Source organism: Oncorhynchus tshawytscha, linkage group LG24, assembly GCF_018296145.1.
Source record: "Oncorhynchus tshawytscha isolate Ot180627B linkage group LG24, Otsh_v2.0, whole genome shotgun sequence".
NCBI classification, from domain to species: domain Eukaryota; kingdom Metazoa; phylum Chordata; class Actinopteri; order Salmoniformes; family Salmonidae; genus Oncorhynchus; species Oncorhynchus tshawytscha.
This window is the reverse complement of record NC_056452.1, coordinates 17,090,106-17,103,706: the sequence shown is the minus strand read 5'-3', so window position 1 is coordinate 17,103,706 and position 13,601 is coordinate 17,090,106. Positions and strand designations below refer to the sequence as shown.

Sequence of the window (13,601 nt, the reverse complement as noted above, 5' to 3'; positions counted from 1 at the left end):
TACCTGCAATAAACATTATGACCTAATAGGGTAACTTACTTTCAGTATGTTGTACAGTGGTAAGTAATGCTTTGAAAGGTGTCTGGTTGTTTTGTTAGGGTTTTGGGGTCATAATGGTCTCTTATTACGATTGTCCTCACAAAGGAGCAATAATAACGACCCTGCTGCTGTTTAATGCGCCAGTTAATGGCCTTGCTTAATTGAGCTTAGTGTTAAATGAATGAACAAGCTATATTAAGGCCTCAGCACTGGATAGCAACGGAAAGCAACATTCGGAACACTTTCCTCTGAGTGGTGTATCAGTCAGAGCCATTATGTCTATAGAACTAGGTCCTACAGCAACATGTTTGGAACCCTTCTCAGCATCAAATGCGGAATTAACGATCTATAACTTATGATTACTTTTTTAATTTTTTTTTACTCGAATCCTAATTGTTCACAATTAGTTTGCCAGTGAGGGTTTTTCTACTTTCTGGATGCACAAAGTATTCTTTAGGTACCCTGTCACTGAACAACGTCTGCTTTCCACATATCAGGCTCCGCCTTGTTGCTTTGGGTGTGACACACCCCGGCAACATACAGGCTGTGGATGGATTCATGCGGCCAGGTTCAATTTCTGCAGAACTCTTTATCTGGGTCCACTGTGGCCATATCGGGGCACCACCCAAAAAGTGCTGCACCGACATGCAGGCCAGGCAGGCCCCCACTGTGAGAGAATGCACCGGAGACAATAAAAGTTCCTCTGCTATGCTGTCTGCCAGGGGAATTCAAACACTTCCTTGTCGCTGTTGTTGTTGTTCCTTTAACGCTCAACACCGGAAAAATGGAAAAGCCATCATTTCTTTGCTTTCTCTATTTCTCCTTTTTTTTTTTGTCTTGAGCGAGTTCTTTTCTCGCCGGGCCTTTGGAGACCTAATGTTTTGGGTGGCTTGTGTGTGCGTGTTTTCTTTGCCCGTCAGCTGCCACAGGAAGTGAAAGCGACATTGGCAAACGTGTGATCGTTTCGCCCTCTGTGCGAGCTGTCCTTATGTCGGACGTCTGTCACTGTTCGTCTTTGTTAAACATGAAGATGAATAGTGGAACATAAACACTTGTGCTAAAGAGAAGCAGGAGACCAAGGGCCCCTGTTTATAAGATCTACTTCATAATGGCATAGGCATGTCATAACAGGTGTCATAGACAGTCATAAGAGCCGGTGTCAGTTGAAGACAGCTAGGCTAATACAACATGTAACACGGTACATTTGGGTAAGCTGACAAGCTATGAAACAAGCTGGTCATGAATAACACGAAGAGACGGTTGTAACATCACTTCATTCATGCTTACGACAGTCAGATAACTTGCTGGGTCAGACCCGGTTTATTTTAGAGTTAAGCTCTACCTGCAGCCCTCTAAAGGAACAGATGTCAATTTCATCTGTATGAGACTGTATGAGATTGTTATGTTAGCTTCTAAACCTCAATTATCACACGTTGTTAATCCTCTCATTCAATAGGAGACTAATGTGACAGGATCATGTTGGAGTAGTCCCCCCTCTTTCTTTCTCTCGGTCTCTCTCAACATGTTATGCCACTGTACCGCCTGACTCAGAACAGCTTTGATCAGGCCGCGTGATTTAGCACTGCGAACATGCGGGCGCAACCGCACCTCCTCCTCCCACCCAGCTTCCAGTGATGTTGACTTTGTTCAATTGTGAAACTCACAAAGGATTCATTTAACACTGACTTTTATTTTGGTTGTGTGTGGGGGGGGGGGGACGGGACTGCGATGTTGTGAACAATTTGATAACTCTTTGCCCCTCTACCCTTTCTCTCTCTTTCTCTCCAGGAATTCCAAGGCCTCCACAACACCCAGACATATCTCCCTATTACCCTCTCTCACCTGGTGCTGTCGGCCAGATCCCCCATCCGCTAGGGTGGTTAGTACCACAGTAAGCAACCTTTTATTACTCTCCTCAATGACCCGTCCCTTAATTGTACGTAGTTCTGTCCTTGTTCTGTTCTTGTCTGTTGATGTTGTGTATTACGTCATGTTTCCTGTTTTGTGTTGGACCCCAGGAAGAGTAGCTGCTGCTTTTGCCACAGCTAATGGGGATCCTAATAAAATACCAAACACCTGTCATTAAGCATGTTGTACTACTCCAAGCATGCGCTGGTGTTGTTTGTAACTATGTCTAGATGTAGATTAAGAGCATTAAGTTCTGTAGTACATTACGTTGTAAAATCAGCATCTCTAATGTAGAAGATATAACGTAAAATAGTTCTCGGTCAGAGGCCATGTCTTCTGGTTTGTTGTGTATGCTAATATAGCTTGGTTTCAGTATTTTCCAGACTGGTAACATCATAAGCAGAGTGCATAGGGAAAGCTCTGTATCCACTTATCTCAAACGGGGTCCTCTCAATTTTGATCAGGCACTGATTTCACTCCTAGCTGACCACATTGCAGAGAGAATGGCTAAGTCTCCCTCTCTACTGCAGTCTCCAGTTTATACATTCAAGCAATGGACTGACTCATGGGCCACAGAAGCACACTGTGGTTTCCTAAACCCCCCTCCAACCCCAACTTTGTGTCAAATGCTATTTTGCATGTCTCTGTATTGTCCAATTAGAGCAATGAACCGTGATTGCCCCGTATTTTACCCACAATTCCACATGGGGGCTATCCCTGGGTGACTCTTGTCAACACTTGTTAATATGACAAAAGGCTACAAATTAAGCTCTGTTAATTTAATGTTTTCTCACCGCGATCTAAATACCGGGAGAGGTCCCGAGCGCAGCCGCGGCAGCCTTTCATTTGCTGCACTTTATTTTGGTATAAATTTACATTCATTATTGTTTGTCTTTAGATGTGTAGACCTCAATTAGCGTGATGGCTCCATTAAAGAGTTGCGCTTCGTCTTCAATTATCACAACAAAACACCTAGTTTCAGCTCGGGGAGGAAGGGGCCCCCTCTCCGTCGACACCGAGCGAAGGGTTATGAAATTTAATTAGCCATTCGTATCAGATTTGTGGCATTCAAATTGTTCGGAGTTTGCCTCTCCTTTGATCCGCACTCTGCAAATCCCCTAGATTTTTATTCCTGATCAAATGAGAATAAAGAGGCCTGCGATCGGGGAGACGGAGAGGGCTTTACCTCCTCTACTTCCATCAACCATGTTTCTTTACCTCCCTCTCTTCTTTGTCCTTCTCCTAGGCAAGGTCAACCTGTTTACCAGGGTTTTAGGCACCCCTACCCGACTGCGCTCACTGTCAACGCATCCATGCAAAGGTGAGTTGAGCCTTGGGAGATAAACACACACACACACACACACACACACAGGAGGAGGCTGTGACTCGGAGAGTGCACACTCCCGTCTCCACGCTCAAAAGGGCAATCCTCCAGTGTCCCCCACTAATGTGTTGAAATATTAATTATATGTATCACTTTCGAGCTAATGAGGCCCCTGAAGAACATTTACCCTAGCTGCATGTCAGGCACATCTGTAATGGACGGGTTATGTCCGTGCTGCTAGTTTTTAAACAACCAGACACGTTGATATGTAAACGTCTATACACTTAAAAGGAGAGAATGATGCATGCTGGGGCTTGACCCTTGGTTAGTTCTTTGTTGGGCCCATTAGGGTCCAGCTCAAGGGGAGGGCTCTGGACACAAGTGAACTGGGAGGGGGGGCACAAATGTTTGTTGTTGTGTTCTTTTTTTTAACTGGGCCTGGTTCCCCCGGGGACTGTGCTATACTACTCTGAATTGTTGTTGCTGCGTTATGTGTTTTGAACTGGGCCTGATTCTCCCAATACTCTGTATTGTATGGAATGTGGGAAGAGTTAACTGTGGATGACAAGTACCCCGTGATTTGTGTGGCCGCTCTTTCCCCATGTCCCTCTCCCCCAGCCCAGAGCAGTATTCACAGGCATTTCAGTGCAGGCAGCTAGAGAGTTTGGAACTAGGTACCAGGCCAAACTTCAGCTGTATTACAGGCTGATTGGAAAAGCAGCTCCTGAGGGTCGACTGTTCAAACCTCTGTGACGTTGATGGATAAGTGTGAGCGAGGGAGGAAAGGAGAGAGAGGGAGGCCTCGAATGGGGTATAGCAAGGTTAATGTTGTGAAATAGCACCGAGTGTTTTGACTTTGAACACGTTTCCTGTGCACTCGGGTTACTCATCTTTCTCTCTCGCTCTCTCACTCACACGCATCTTGAACGCTGCTTTTTGATTCAAATCAGAATAGCACATTCACACTGTTAAAAAAAAGAGGATATGTTAGCCAATAGTTTGTTTCTTGGTTAGCCTTACATTGAACATGTATATCTTCACAGGTATTCACAAACACTTACGCATTTAGGTTGATCGTTTTCATCATCACCTTGATCCAGACAAGCTCATGGCTTTAGTAACTGTTCACTGTAACACAGGCTGGTTATATAGGTTATTATAAAGGCTCTCATTTATAATCGCTACCCACCTCTTCCACTCCCAGCGACTCCCTTAAAGCAGACGTTTCTCCCCAGCCCAGCCCTGGTTGCCCTGCTGTCCGGTGCAGTCAGGGTGTGTCTGGTTTCTGGTAGAGTTGGGCAGCCAGACTAACCGAGGTCTGGCAACGTCTAGTGGACCTGTGCTTTAAGTGCCAGCTAATTCAGCTCTAATGACGGCCTTTACATTGTGATCATCTTATTTCCAGCGAGGCTAATTGAATCTGCTGGATGGGGGCTAGGGGGATTGGCTGTGGGGCTGGGGAGAGCTAATGCATTCTGATGAGACCTAATTGAATTAGCATAGCTGAATAGGTGGAGGTCTCCGTCTCTGGAGAAAGGGGATTTAGCACGTCCTTGTTAAAACTGCAATGGGGGATTTGACAAAAAAATATGGCCATTTGGGTTGTCAAAGGCGTAGATAAATGGTGCAGAGTTGAAAGGTTTGGATAATTGTGTATATGACAGGGTTTCGGAAGCAAAAAAATGTAAACAGAATTAGAGAATTGTGTCTTGGCTTTAAAAGGGCTTTCTTGCTTAAATATGCCTCAAGACATCCAGTAGTCATGAAGTCCAGTCCATGTCTAATAATCAAATCATATTTTATTGGTCACATACACATATTTATCAGATGTTATTGCAGGTGCAGCGAAATGCTTGTGTTCCTAGCTCCAGCAGTGCAGTAATATATATATATATATATTTTTTTTTTTAAATATTATTTTTACCCCTTTTTCTCCCCACTTTCATGGTATCTATTTGGTAGTTAAAGTCTTGTCTCATCGCTGCAACTCCCGTATGGACTCGGGAGAGGCGAAAGTCAAGAGCCGTGCGTCCTCTGAAACACAAACCAACCAAGCGGCACTGCTTCTTTGACACAATGTCCACTTAACCCGGAAGCCAGCCGCACCAATGTGTTGGAGGAAGCACCTGGCGACTGTGTCAGCGTGCACTGTGCCCAGCCCACCACAGGAGTCGCTAGTGCGCTATGGCCAAGCTCTCCCCTAACCCGGACGACGCTGGGCCAATTGTGCGCCGGCTTATGGGACTCCTGGTCACGGCCTGCTGCGACAGAGCCTGGACTCGAACCAGGACCTCTAGTGACACAGCTAGCACTGTGATGCAGCATCTTAGACCACTGCGCCACTCGGGAGGCCCAGTGCAGTAATATTTAACAATTACATGAGGCCTGAGTGATTGAGATGTCCTGGTCCTGTATTTCACTGGGTAGCCAGATCTTAACAAGATAACAATCCCCTAGTGCCACATACCGGCCCGATTAGGATGCAGAGGGTGAGTCTCACTTTCGTACATTGCACCCCCTCAATGAGCACCTTACACCCAGGACCTGTTAAAAAAGACATTCTCTGGAGGGAAAAAGGCGAGCAGGAGAGAGCAGAGTCAGTGGACGGAGCAAATGAAAATACATGATTTGAATAATGGGGTTGGAGCCATACAGGTCCTTCATATCTGGCAGGCCTGTGTGTGAAACATGGGAGGAAGTGTAGGCCTCTCACCCCCTGCCCTTTGATGTGTTCCTCCCTCACCCCTCTCTCTCTCCCTTCCTCCCTCACCCCTCTCTCTCCCTTCCTCCCTCACCGCTCTCTCTCTCTCTCCCTTCCTTACTCGCTACCTCTCACACCTGTTTTTTTTCTGTGGAAGGGAAAGTGCGCCGGGGCGAGTCATTATACATTAACCAGGCACAGGGATACCGCCTCGCATTGGCAATTAAATGGCCCTGGCTGACACTGGGCCTCCGTTACAGCCAATGACCCACTCCCATCCCTGTCTTTCAGATTGAGACGTAGGAGCTTGGGGGTTGGGGGCTCCCTCTCTCTATCTCGCTCCCCCTCTGTTGGCTAAATTGGGCCACGGCGCTGTTCTGTGCTGATGAGGCTGGATGATGCCCCCGCACATCAAAGGGATGGCCGTCATGTTTAAACCATAACCTGGGCCGCGCGGTGGCAGCTGGAGGGAGGGAGGGAAGTTGGGAGGGGGTGAGGGGACAGGAAGAAGGAGGAAAGTAGAGAAGGAAGAACATATATATATTTTTTAAATGCACAAAGAAAGGGAGAAGGAAGGAAAAAGAGAGAGAGTATGGGAAATGCAGCGGCCTAATGATGGCTGATCTGCAGCCACTGTCCCCTCAGCAGATGACATGGCACAAACACAAACGTGTCAATGATGAAGAGAGGAGAAGGGAGGAGAGAAGAGCAGCAGGAGCAAGAGAGAGAGAGAGAGAGAAGAGCAGCAGCGGGAGAGAGAGAGAAAACACACTCCCCAGAGATCGCCTGCAACAGAAACTAGTTGTTCCTGGCGACCTGATGCTCATCATTATATTCTGGCTCCAAGCCATGCAGACAGACACATCCAGATAATGAGCTGTTAAAGAAGAAAAATAATAAATTATTCCTCCTTTTTCCCCCTCCTTCATCCTCCACTCTTTTTCTACGATTTGTGTACGTACGGTCATGCGTAGCTGGGGCATATATATACTCTACACTCACATTCAAATCATCTTACATAGACATAATTACTCTCACTCACTCATCACACACACAATTGTGTTGCTCATTGCTCTGTGAAGTGAATCCATATATGCGGGTTATTGCCCTCAATCAGTGTAGCTAATGATACTGGTGTTACGAAGATGTCGAGTAGGGGGATAAAGAATAACACCATTAGTAATCCAGATCTAGCATGAGGCCCAATGGAATCGAAGATGAGGCCCAGTGGAATCTAGCATGAGGCCCAATGGAATCTAGAATGAGGCCCAGTGGAATCTAGCAACGAGGCCCAATGGAATCTAGAATGAGGCCCAGTGGAATCTAGCATGAGGCCCAATGGAATCTAGAATGAGGCCCAGTGGAATCTAGCAATGAGGCCCAATGGAATCTAGAATGAGGCCCAGTAGAATCTAGCAATGAGGCCCAATGGAATCTAGAATGAGGCCCAATGGAATCTAGAATGAGGCCCAGTGGAATCTAGCATGAGGACCTCAAGGCCATCAGACTGTTAAACAGCCACCACTAACACTGAGTGGCTGCTGCCAACACACTGACTCAACTCCAGCCACTTTAACAATGGGAATTGATGTAAAATATATCACTAGCCACTTTAAACAATGCTACTTAATATAATGTTTACATACCCTACATTATTTATCTCATATGTATACGTATATACTGTACTCTATATCATCTACTGCATCTTTATGTAATACATGTATCACTAGCCACTTTAAACTATGCCACTTTGTTTACATACTCATCTCATATGTATATACTGTACTCGATACCATCTACTGCATCTTGCCTATGCCGCTCTGTACCATCCCTCATTCATATATCTTTATGTACATATTCTTTATCCCTTTACACTTATGTGTATAGGTTAGTAGTTTTGGAATTGTTAGCTAGATTACTCGTTGGTTATTACTGCATTGTCGGAACTAGAAGCACAAGCATTTCGCTACACTCGCATTAACATCTGCATGTGACAAATACGATTTGATTTGATTTGATTTGACCAATGGAATCTAGAATGAGGCCCAGTGGAATATAGCAATGAGGCCCAGTGGAATCTAGAATGAGGCCCAGTGGAATATAGCAATGAGGCCCAATGGAATCTAGAATGAGGCCCAATGGAATCTAGAATGAGGCCCAGTAGAATCTAGCAATGAGGCCCAATGGAATCTAGAATGAGGCCAAGTGGAATCTAGCAATGAGGCCCAATGGAATCTAGAATGATATTCTAGATTCTAGAATCTAGCATGAGGCCCAATGGAATCTGGAATGAGGCCCAGTGGAATCTAGCATGATGCCAAATGGAATCTAGCATGAGGCCCACTGGAATCTAGCACGAGGCCCAATGGAATAGGCCTAACACAGAAAAAGGTGCCTTGCCCATGGTTAAAGCTAAGGCCTAGGAGCTGAAGATGTTTAAACATGACCTCAGTTTTGACATCAGCTTACACCACAGATTGGCATAAGACCCCACATACCTATAGTTTTCCACATTGTAAAGGGGCCAAGACATCCTGGAACTTGTATTTGTCATCCACAGTCCGGAGAAGGGTGGCAGCACTAAACACTGACTTGCCATTGGAGGAAGACACTATTTTGGCTCAGCTATAGAAGCATGTGAGAACTTGTTACAGCCTATTAGAGTTGAAGTGTCTGTATGGGCCATTTTGGCAGAAAATGACTGTCCTGTCCTTCCATTTGAAACTCTTCCCACTTCAAAACAAAACAGCTCTCATTTTTTAAATGAATACTATGAAATATGACTTGTGATGTGTAGTGTGTGTGTGTACTGGGTAACTGTTTCCATGTGATCGTGAGATACAAATTCTGTGATACTCATGGACCGAATCCTTTCTTGATATACGCGTGCGAAACTCAAGCTTTTGTGTAAGTCATGCATTGAATCTCAATGACAGATTTGCACAAAAATCCAACTTTCCCGCTCGAACCTCAAGTTAGGATTCGGCCCTATACAGCCCAGCAACACGTCTGTATGAATGCTCGAGTGAGCATACTCTGTCTCTGTTTGTGTCTACATGTGTCCATCTTCCATTTCACACGTGTCCACTCTGACGATTTACACAGTTTTCTGTCCTCCAGGTTCCCTCACCACATGGTCCCCCCTCATCACAGTTTGCACCAGACCGGCATCCCCCACCCCGCCATCGTCACGCCCAACGTCAAGCAAGAGTCCTCCCACAGCGACATCGGCCTCAACAGCTCGTGAGTACACACATCTGCACACATACACACACACACTCACCTCTGCTTATTTTTTACCATTGTAAACTAAACGGCAGTAGAGGAAAGCTTGGCACTGGTGTTGTTGTTCTACATTCTACCATTACAATAAGCTGTTTAATACCAATTCTGGGTATTTGCCAACCATACAGTACTATACTGTACACACTCCACAGGAAACACCAGGACTCGAAAAAGGAGGACGAGAAGAAGAAGCAGCCCCACATCAAGAAGCCGCTGAACGCCTTTATGCTCTACATGAAGGAGATGAGGGCCAAGGTGGTGGCCGAGTGCACGTTGAAAGAGAGCGCCGCCATCAACCAGATACTGGGACGAAGGGTGAGAGAGAGAGAGAGAGAGAGAGAGAGAGAGAGAGAGAGAGAGAGATATGGCACCGCCATAGACACAGACTCGCTCATTTTACACATACAGCTTGGTAACTCCCTGTACAAGGGACTATGCATAGGGCAGGTAGCCTAGAGGTTAAGAGCGTTGGGCCAGCGTTGGGTTCGAATCCCTGAGCTGACTAAGTGACAAATCTGTTGTTGTGCTCTTGAGCAAGGCCCTTAACCATACTTGCTCTGGATAAGAGTTTCTGCTAAATTAATAAAATGTCAAATGAAAATATCCACCCCACACCCTGTATGGTTTAGTTGACTATAGTCCTGCTACTGGGTCTGGTAGACAAAGGCAACATGTCTTAGTTTGTCTCTACTTCTCACTGCTCTTGACTGAACACTGTCTTCTTCTACTGTTGACACTTTTTGCACTCTTCTCTTTCTATTATGTCCTTCCCCCTGTCATCCCCTCCCTCTCTCTTTCCATGTGTCTGTCTGTAGTGGCACGCCCTAACGCGAGAGGAGCAGGCGAAATACTACGAGCTGGCCAGGAAAGAGCGACAGCTTCACATGCAGCTCTACCCCGGCTGGTCTGCACGAGATAACTATGTAAGTTTTTAAGTTTTCAACACGTACCTCCTGTACTTCTCCTCTCCACAAGGACGTGTGTCTGGGATGAGTGCTCTTACTGTTCCGTCTGAGCTGAGAGCTCACCTCGCTAGCAATGCCTGTTGACTGCTTCCCTAGACACCTCAGCCAATGGAATCTACAATATACTTTACAGTAGATTTGCCGGGCTGTATAGAACAGGGTCTAAAATCCCTGGAATTCTGATGCTGATAGGACGTTTCTCTCCCAGCGTTTGCTGTGCGTCCAGCAGCTCAGGGGTCATCGTACACCCCTGCAAAGGTTAGGTTGGCCAGTGAAACTTTGACTCCTCTCAGCCTGCACAAAGCATTCTGCCAATCTGACTCCCTCGCTAGAAACCAACAAAGCCTCTACGATGGTCACTAAACGAGAGGAAAACAAGTCAGAAGATTACAACAGAAGAGCAAGAGAGAGAGAAAAATACAGAAAGGGAGAAGAGGGGAGATTCTGCAATGTCTTGTAGTGGCAGTTAAAACTGGCGGGCAGAGAAAGAGTTTCGAGAATGAATGAATAAACAAACAGAAAGATGGGCCCGTTTTCATTTCACGTGTCAGGTCCTCTGCAATATAATAACTAAGGTTCCTGTCTATTTCTCTTGTTTTGGCGGCTAACCAACAGGGCAAGAAGAAGAAGAGGAAACGGGATAAGCAGCCAGGAGAGGGCAATGGTAAGTGAGCGGCAGGTCTCTCTCCTGTTAGGAGACCCTTCATGTGTTCAGGACTGTGTGACATCTTGCAAGATAATAGTCTAGTCCGTTTTTTCCCCCCTCTACTGCTTTTTATTTTATTTCTGTGTTGACGTGCTCGTTTTTTTCCTACTACATAGTTATGCTACACGTAATGCAATATTTAAATGGTAGACTTGCTTGTTACCCCCTCCTTCCATTCCCCACCTCCTCCCATAGCCTTCCCCAGCTAATAACGTTGAATATGCATGACCCCCTCCCTTCCCCAGCCTCACCCCCCCCCCACACACACACACACTTTGCCCCCAGCATTTATGAAACGTTGATATGTGTGTTTTGAGAATGTGAAATTGAAGCATTACGATAGTTATTAACATTAACTTTGCCAGTGTTGTGTGTCTGCGTGTTATAATGCCTGTGCCCTGCAGATAGACTGTGCTTGTGTGTTTGCGTGTTATAATGCCTGTGCCCTGCAGATAGACTGTGCTTGTGTGTCTGCGTGTTATAATGCCTGTGCCCTGCAGATAGACTGTGCTTGTGTGTCTGCGTGTTATAATGCCTGTGCCCTGCAGATAGACTGTGCTTGTGTGTCTGCGTGTTTTAATGCCTGTGCCCTGCAGATAGACTGTGCTTGTGTGTCTGTAACCTGGGCCGCCCCTGCTTGTTTTCATGCATGCTTTTTAATCACCCCGATAAAGGGGGAAATAATCACCCACTTCTTAAAATTAAGGAGGTTTACTAATTCTATTACTTCTTCATTTTATATTCTTATTATTCACATTCTTGTGATATTCCATACTGTGGGTTGAGAAGGAGAAATGCGGCATGTGAAACTGTATTTTACTCTCGTTTACGTGACGATCCCCTCTTGAAGGCCTCTCCATCTGTTCTTTTTTTCAGAACACAGAGAATATTTTCCAAACCCTTGCCTTTCACTCCCTCCGATTACAGGTGCTAATGTCATTTTGAGTCTCAAATTACTCATTTGTTTTTTTTCCTCCTCTCTTTTCAGTTTATTATGTATTTATCTCTGCATGTGAAATATATCTGATTTAAAATACATTTGACTTTAAAGCTAAATGCAATACTTTGAAGGATGTTACATGCTTTCTTTGCTTCTTTCTTTCTTAAAATGTTTCTTATGTTTATCTATTTGACCTTTTTTATTTACACTCGCTAAAGTATGTTTTATTTTATATACTTACATATTTATTTAATGACGCTTCTGTTTTTAAGACATTTATTCGAGAACAATCTTCCCCATTTGGCCAAATCCATATGTTGTATATGTTTCTAGTGGTGGCTGTTAAGTTAACGTAATCTTAATGTTGAGTATCCCAGAGATTTTACGCCAGTCCGGGTAAACCTCCTTAATCTATTTGCTTCAGTAGCTGTGCTTGTGCCTTTCCCTGGGCCAGAATGAGTTGGGCCTATTCCCCTTCTACGCGGTCTCTGCTCAAACTAAGGCCTGGATTCCCTCGCCATAGGATTCCACCTTTGGCCCAGCTGTCACTTTGCTCTACATTGGGATTATTAAGCCACTATGGTAGAAAACCATGTGCCAGGTGTTTGAATTCAGGTCTAAGCACAGTAGTAGTGCCCTTGCTGCATTCCGTAAGGTTGAACCCTTTAACGCTTTCCCTGGCTGAGACTAACCCAAACCTCCACTTAGTGTAACAGTCAGATACTGCCGCCTCTTCCTACCTACCACCTCTAGCCTCTCCTTCTCAAATATGGCGATAAAAAGTAGAACTATGAATGGCACTTGGCAGAAATGTAAATCAAGTCTGCATTATTTCCCCCATCATATTCTGCTCCTTTAACAAATACGTATGCTCTTTTTATTGGCTTTCACCTTCTATTAAAGTGGAAATGACTATCCTGTTGTTCCACATAATCTTTGCACATTTATGCACTTGTTCGCTTTTTGCTTGCGGTTTGATTACTAACGTCTGAAAGACTACCGGTGTCTTCTGACAGTCCTTTCTGTAAAGACATACTGCATCTTTTTTAATTAGAGGGGGAATTAGCTAGATATGCCACGATTACGAAGCTCACAGACTCACTGGTTTCCGTTTTTTTTCTCCTTTATTTCTCTCCTCTTTCTCTTCCCTCCCTTTTTGGTTAATCTTCCTCCTGTCTGCTGGCTTCCCTCCCTGTTGTGGCATCAGACCTGAGCGCTCCTAAGAAGTGTCGAGCGCGCTTTGGGCTCGATCAGCAGAATAACTGGTGTGGCCCGTGCAGGTGTGTATGGTGTGTGCCGGCGTGAACGCCGGGGGCCAGGTGACGGCTGCTCGCTGAGCTGGGACTTCCTCCTTCCCTCCCCGCCTCCCACTCTCCTTCCTTCGCCAGGCTGTCGCCACCTCCCGACTCTTCCTCCAACCCAGCCCTGCTAGTCTGGCCTGCCTCTAGTTGTGTTGGGAACAGGGCTAACAGGGTATGCGTTAATGTCTGTGTGTGTGTGTGTTTGTTAGTGTGAGTGGTGTTTGTCTGTACCCAAGTCTAGATTGCAGCATATAGATGTGGGGTTGGGTGGGTCCTATAGGGCATATTCTCATAATGAGGGGCAGGCCTCATCAGACTGGGTCTGAGAGGAGTTGGAGACGCGATGGCCTGGACTGTGTGGAGGAGGTCCCAGTGTTGGCAGCCCAAACCTAAGCCTTGGCTATATGTTGTCTGTCCAATGACGTGTCCATT

The 13,601-nt window shown here is 45.6% G+C and overlaps 1 protein-coding gene across 29 annotated transcripts in view; it reads left to right on the top strand.

The window, feature by feature from the left end:
- Positions 1-13,601, top strand: part of LOC112223237 (transcription factor 7-like 2) — a 113,870-nt gene that overhangs the window by 91,386 nt on the left and 8,883 nt on the right. For 8 of the 29 annotated variants that reach the window (XM_042305420.1, XM_042305410.1, XM_042305430.1 and 5 more), the window contains 8 exons: positions 1,828-1,930; positions 3,194-3,268; positions 9,078-9,215; positions 9,386-9,572; positions 10,073-10,180; positions 10,823-10,886; positions 11,805-11,855; positions 13,076-13,148. In XM_042305420.1, coding sequence (XP_042161354.1) covers positions 1,828-1,930; positions 3,194-3,268; positions 9,078-9,215; positions 9,386-9,572; positions 10,073-10,180; positions 10,823-10,886; positions 11,805-11,855; positions 13,076-13,148 — 799 coding nt within the window. The remainder of the gene's footprint in view (positions 1-1,827; positions 1,931-3,193; positions 3,269-9,077; positions 9,216-9,385; positions 9,573-10,072; positions 10,181-10,822; positions 10,887-11,804; positions 11,856-13,075; positions 13,149-13,601) is intronic. The other 21 variants (XM_042305423.1, XM_042305416.1, XM_042305438.1 and 18 more) reach the window with 14 other exon arrangements.